The sequence below is a fragment of the Atractosteus spatula genome, chromosome 3 (assembly GCF_055471065.1).
Source record: "Atractosteus spatula isolate fAtrSpa1 chromosome 3, fAtrSpa1.hap1, whole genome shotgun sequence".
Classification (NCBI taxonomy): Eukaryota; Metazoa; Chordata; class Actinopteri; order Semionotiformes; family Lepisosteidae; genus Atractosteus; species Atractosteus spatula.
In genome coordinates, this window is record NC_142708.1 from 68,851,575 (window position 1) to 68,858,213 (window position 6,639).

The 6,639-nt window shown below is 46.0% G+C and overlaps 1 protein-coding gene across 1 annotated transcript; it reads left to right on the top strand.

Annotated features, from left to right (window-relative positions):
* LOC148838447 (zona pellucida sperm-binding protein 3-like) lies at positions 1-2,026 on the top strand. The gene is made up of 9 exons (XM_088911182.1): positions 1-363; positions 434-552; positions 628-731; positions 814-991; positions 1,073-1,190; positions 1,314-1,399; positions 1,481-1,599; positions 1,699-1,824; positions 1,911-2,026. The coding sequence occupies exons 1-9, from the start codon at positions 1-3 to the stop codon at positions 2,024-2,026; spliced, it is 1,329 nt and encodes a 442-aa protein (XP_088767308.1).
* The last annotated feature ends 4,613 nt before the right edge of the window (positions 2,027-6,639 follow it).

A 6,639-nucleotide genomic window follows, 5' to 3' on the forward strand; every position in this document is an offset into this window, starting at 1 on the left:
ATGGGGTTTTCTAGTGGTCTTTCCTTTCGGCTGTTGACCTTGCTGTTCCTCGCAGTTCTGTGTGACGCTGCGCAATGGCGCGCCCGCGCTAACGTCCAATCCGGCATCAGGCGCAAGGGGGTCGCCTTTCTGGACTCGCCTCTGCTGCCGCGGCAGCAGAAGCAGCAGGTTATCCGGGCTGTGTCGGCGCAGTGCGGGGAGAGTACGATCGTGGTGCAGGTCAAGACGGACCTGTTCGGCACGGGGCAGCTGATCAACGCCTCGGATCTCAGCCTGGGAGACTGTGCGGTCACCCGGCAGGACACCGCGGCGCAGCTCCTGATCTTCGAGGCTGAGCTGCAGGCGTGTCGCAGTGTGCTGAAGGTAAGTGGTTCTGCGGTTGGGCTGCTTTTGGTTCTCGGCTGTTGGGTGACTGGATCTGTGATCTGTCTAGACCGTGGATGAGCAACTGGTGTACGGCTTCTCTCTCCACTACACCCCGAAGCCGGTGGCCAACACCCCCATAGTGAGAACGAATGGCGCTGTTGTGGGTATCGAGTGTCACTACATGAGGTGAGTCCTGGAGGAGCAGCAGGGCTGACTGCCTGGAGCTTGACTCCCTGCTGACACCTGCCTCCTGTCTGCTAGGCTCTACAATGTGAGCAGCAATGCCCTGAAGCCCACCTGGGTCCCCTACACCTCCACCAAGTCTGCTGAGGATCTGCTGGACTTCTCCCTGAGCCTCATGAGTGGTAGGTCTCCCCCTGAGATGAGTCACGGTGTAGTTGGGTCAATGGGATGTGTGCTTGAGATTGGGGTTCCCTTCTCATCCAGATGACTGGAGCTCCCGGAGGTCCTCCAATGTGTTCTACCTGGGGGACGTCCTGAACATCGAAGCCTCCGTCACCCAGGCCAACCACCAACCCCTGCGGCTCTTTGTGGACAGCTGTGTGGCCACCTTGGTCCCTGACCAGACCTCCACTCCCAGCTACTCCTTCATTGCGAACTATGGGTGGGTGTGACCTCGGGTGGCTTGAGCTAGTGAACACTGCCTGCCGTCTCTCCAGTTCTACACTGCCTTCTCTCCTTTCAGGTGCCTGACTGATGCCAAATCCACAGGCTCCAGCTCGCGGTTCATGCCAAGAACCCAGGACACCAAGCTGCAGATGAAGCTGGATGCCTTCAGGTTCTATCAGGATGCCAGGAGCTCAGTGAGTACTTGATCCTGATCCCTTCTGCTTTCATGGGTTTGTGCCGGTTGTGAGAACAGCATGTCCATTACAAGCCCAAGATGGAGGCCTGGGTGTAGCTTGATCCACTCGTGCTCTTGGCAGATCTACATCACCTGCCACCTGAAGGTGACTCCTGCTTCCCAGAGTGTGGACCCCCTGAACAAGGACTGCTACACTGAGGGCAGCAGGTCAGGGAGGAGGCAGGGAGCTGCTGTGTCCAGCTGGTGCTCAGTTGAGGGAGCTGCTCTGACCCTGTGTCCCTGCTGTAGGTGGAGATCAGTGGATGGGAGTGACCAGGTCTGCAGCTGCTGTGACTCCAGCTGTGTGCCTACTGTACGATCCAGGTATTGGGGTGGCAGGAGCAGGAGGGACCTGGCTTCTACAGGGGGTAAGGCACCCTTCCTCTGCCACTCATGGCATGGATCTCCTCAGGGTAGTGGGGGTCAAGAAGTGGTCTACAGCCAGGCTTGTCCTGCTCTTGTTGCAGCTCCTGAGTGGGGAGCTGACGCCACTGTTGGTCCCGTGCTTGTGCTGCAAGAGCAGGTTGCTGAGAGGCCAGTGGAGGCAGAAGGCCAGAGCTCCCAGCTAAGAGCAGAGGAGGACAAAGCCGCAGGTACTGGCAGGAGGTGCTGTCATGTCAGCTGGCCCCTCTCTGTGGCAGTGCCCGCTTGCTGAGGCTCCTCTGTGCTTTCTTTCCAGGCCTGCCTGTGGAGGCTGTGATCCTGGCTGGTGTGGTGACTGCTGTGGGGCTGGTCTGTGCTGCTCTGCTGGGGACAGTCCTGCACAGGAGGAAGCAACACAAACCCATGAACTGACTTGATGTGAATGAGGAATAAACTGGTTTGCAAAGTGTCTCTTGTACGGAGCTGCTTCTTTCCTAAGGGGAGTTTTGGGGACTGGTGAAGTTGGGTGGGAATGCAGTACTGTCTAGGATTCCTGCTTCTGCACACTGAGGGTGGTCAGCTGCTCAAGCAAGCAGTTGGGTAGAAAGTGTCAGTTCGGTATTGCTTCTCCCAGACTGTAGCATAGCAACTGAAATCACTAGTAAAAATACCCTGGGAGTGACCGAGTCCAGTGTCTGCGTTCTTCCCGGGAAAAGCAGGGCTCTCTTCAGGAAACGGGAGCAGCCTGAGCCGTGACGTATCGGATCGTACAGGTTTTAAAACGGCGCCACAGGCAGGAGTTCTTTGATGTCGGCTGCCAGAACGAGAGCCCCTCCATGCCTTTAAGGCAATGGATGAATTTATCAACTCTCGCATCTCCGAAGGTCCCCTATTCCGCGAAGAGGAGAAACGGGCACCGCCAATACTTCGTTGGGAAAGCAGTATGTGAACTCAACGTAAAAGGCTTCAGCATATGTACCCAGCATCCTAAATCAAGCGTGTTGTACTTGCGCTGTACGTTTCCAGTGGGCAAAAGACGTATAATATACGTCTATTAAACGCATACCTTAGACGTCTAAATGTGGTCTAAAATTCGTCTAGAATGAAATTCTAATATACGTCCAAAGTTATACGTCTATGTTTAGACGTTCATTATACATAAATGGTTGGAGTTCTATTATACGGATAAATTTAGAGGACTATTATACATATATGGTTGGAGTTCCGGATAACTTTAGAGGTCTATTATACGGATAACTTTAGACGTCTATTATACGTATATGGTTAGAGGTCTATTATACGTATATGGGTAGAGGTCTATTATACATCAAAGATAGGTTTTATAGGTGTAGAAACAAGTAAACCAAGCCAATGATTTGGTTTAGAAATTTATTCTGAAAATACACATTCACACCTGAAAAATTAAATTATACATTGTATGCAATCAATCAACAATCAACATATGGGCAATAATCATAAAAAAAAAACACAACTAGTCTTAAACTTCAACTACAAATTCTGGTAACATCAATATACAGTATAGTAATGACAAACACAAACTAATTACATTAACACACTAACTCAAAACCACATTTTGATTCAAATATAAATTTTAAAATGTACAACTTATATATTTCCAAAAAAAACAAATATTACAATGGAAGTTAAGACGATTTTTGTCCACCATTTGCAAACCCTGTCTAATTGTCCTAACAGGACCAGAAACCTATTATTTTCAGTGTCCAGATCTCCTGGCCCCCTGCCTTGCATATGTATTCTTCAAGTAACGCATTGCGTGCTCCTTTATATCTTTTTCTTTCGATGTAGGGTGGGACTTCAGCACTGCAGCTAGGAGAAAATTATATAATATTACTACTCAAATAAATGATGGTTAATATCTTCTTGAGTATAATCTAAAAAATGAACCATTAAGGTTTACTAAGCTCAAAGCTGAAATAAACGGATAAAATTAGAGAAACGGCAAAACGATTTTGTGTAATCTTCCCCTTCACACTATTTTTATGTGCCATTTTTTGCTTATTAACATACTATTTTAATCTAAATAATATTAAGTAAGATCTGTATGTATTCAGATAGTATTATTATTATTATTTATACTTACTCGTCAAAAGAGGATTGCTGAGATATTTGCGGATATACTTCTACGTTTGAAAAACGTGTCCAAAATGGCGACCAACGAATACTAGCAATGCATTGTGGTATATAACCGGAAAATATGCTGGGTTAGATATTTTCTCAACGTATGCGTTTATTAATGTTGTCGATATTATGGTTGAAATTTAACATTGATAATACATCGCGGCTATGTGCCCCCTGCTATGTGCTGATGTGCAATTTTAACGCATACAGTTAGTAAGGATCGGTCACTGTTATTATATACAGTATAATGACATTATGGAAAAGGATTGGGAACAGGCCTGGCGTCACGGGGGGAGGAGTGTCGTCCCTTCAGTTTTGGGCAAAAGGATTTACTTAACTTAACTTGTGCCCTAAAAAAATAGTTGTACTTTGTCAATGGTCAGACAACACTAAATGACACTAACAGTCACTCTGACTGTTTGATGGGCAGGAGGGCTATCCGTCCAGGAACTGCACATATCAGTGTCGTTATTGAGTGTCAACATTACGATCCTGTTTGCTCAGTTGGACCGATTCCTTGCAGTAGTTTATCATTATACTTAAAATCGTTATATAACTAGGACTAGTTACAGCAGTCTGTGCTTTCTGTTGGTTTTACAACATTTTTTTCTTAACGATTCAGAACGTCCATGTAGCTGCAAAAATGAACGCTTATGGTACTTTTCGCTCCAGGCAATACAAACCGTGAGAGTGACGAAAAATGTGAAACTGAACTTCATCGCAAATACCAGATTGCTAGTCGTCTTCTATCATGAAGCACTAACCAATGGCATAGCTGCGAGATTTCATTTGGGTAGCTGCACCGTACAGCTCCGTTTCAACCGAAATATCACCCCCCCTCAGAATTTCAGACGCCCCCCTACAGATTTTTCCCCGGGCACCGCGCACTGATCGGGGGACGGGGTGTCCAGGAAATGGTATCAACTTTTCCCAAGAAAATAAAAATAGAAACTCTATAGGCACTCAAACATTTTACTGTTTTTTTTCAGGCAGGTGGCAAGACCCCCTCCGCAAAACCCATGTATGCCAAGCTGTGGGCATTGATTCGTCGAATATACGTATATATACGTCGCCTCGACGTATAATCAACGTCGAATTGCAACCGTAAAATCGACGACATGAATAAACGCATATATAACGTCGAAAACACATCTAACACAGTGCCTGAGGCTTTTTACTGTATGTATCGTGTGTGCCGCAACTAGGAGTATACGGCACTCTGCACAGTGTACGAAGTAAATTATTTTCGCAGTAATTAATTTATTATATTTACTATATTTATTATACACGTGTAAATTAATTACTGCGAAAATAATTTACTTCGTACACTGTGCACAGTGCCGTATACTCCTAGTTGCGGCACACACGATACATACTGTACAGTAAAAAGCCTCAGGCACTGTGTTAGATGTGTTTTCGACGTTATATATGCGTTTATTCATGTCGTCGATTTTACGGTTGCAATTCGACGTTGATTATACGTCGAGGCGACGTATATATACGTATAGCCGTAATTTCGCCGTAAATATACGTATATTCGACGAATCAATGCCCACTGGGTTAGTTGGACATAAATCCTATTTTAAAGATGAACAGGTTTATAGGCTTTTAAAACGGCCAAGGAAAAGATTACAGGATCTAAACACGTGCATTATTAGTCCACCACACCATGGCCTTTTCCCTATTGCCGTAATTAACGGTGCCCTTTAATGAAGTTTGGTCTTTTCCTCGACGTGTTTGTTTAAAGCGCAAAATGTCTGGTTTTTCTTGCTCAACATAACGGTCCAAAAGGGCCGTATCGCCGGCTTAACGGCAAAGGCCAATTTCCAGTGGCCGATGAGCAATACTGTGTTTAAAACAATCTGAAAGTACCGCTATTCTAAAGCGCCTCATAAAAGTGAATACAGACATTAATCGCGAACTAGACATGTGATGCTCCATGTGGACGGAATCGCTAAAACGATAAAGCCCTTTACATCCCTAAAACCAAAATGTGCTCCGTTCATTTGAAATTGATCATTCGAAGCTGCTGTCCACCACAGTAGTTTTTGAGTAGAACATTCGTTTATATTTTTGTTAGCTAAAATATTGTAATTGATCAAACGTGAACGCTAACGTAGTGTATTAACAGCACGTATTTATAAGCTAGACTTCTGCTCTTTCAGGGGGAAATTGCAAAACTTCGCTGGTTTCAGTGTTTAGGGAAAAACTGTAGAATACGAATGACACAAGGCAGAAAAACTCAACTGTACCGAACAGCTCGTCTGTCTCGGTCACAATCTCCGTAACTCACTAATTTGAACGTGCCAGCAAAATGTTTTTGGAGTGTAATGCATCTGCCTCTGCGTGCTTGTTTTTCCAAGACAATGCAAGAGACTCCTCGTTTGGATGACTGTAAGAGCAGCTGTATGCCCCTTTTATTATTTACATCTGTACATGAATATCACTGCCAACGATGAAGCCAGTGTGCATTGGTATTTCTATCAGTTAAAAACTGAAAACCGGATTTTTTTTGGCATATAACCAGAAAGTGAACCAACCGAAAATATCCCAAACTGCACGTCTCTGTTTATACCGCTCCTCTGTACCGTCAGTTCTTCTCTGAATCGGCTGATGGCACAGAGCGCTTACAGACGGATGCAGCTCTTTACTCAATAAGAGGTCAAACACATCGTGTTGAGATATTAGTCTAAGCCTCGCGATAGCTCGTTCCAGTCGAACAGGACGCTCCGTGATGAATCAGCTGACTCGGATGACTCTCTGAGTGTCCGAAGTCCTCGTGCGCGCGCTACAGCCCTCCAATCGCCGCCCTCAGCCAATCAGGGCGCAGCGAGTATTTCAGGAGCTGAGCGCCGCTTGTCTGCAGTTCCTCGGCGAGTTTCACG

What these genes read in the sequence shown, in the direction of transcription:
- LOC148838447 (XM_088911182.1), top strand. Translation starts at nt 1, where the DNA reads ATGGGGTTTTCTAGTGGTCTTTCCTTTCGGCTGTTGACCTTGCTGTTC. An exon ending in TCCTTCATTGCGAACTATGG is followed by an intron (nt 992 to 1,072) that starts GTGGGTGTGACC and finishes CTCTCCTTTCAG; the next exon opens with GTGCCTGACTGATGCCAAAT. An exon ending in AGAGGAGGACAAAGCCGCAG is followed by an intron (nt 1,825 to 1,910) that starts GTACTGGCAGGA and finishes CTTTCTTTCCAG; the next exon opens with GCCTGCCTGTGGAGGCTGTG.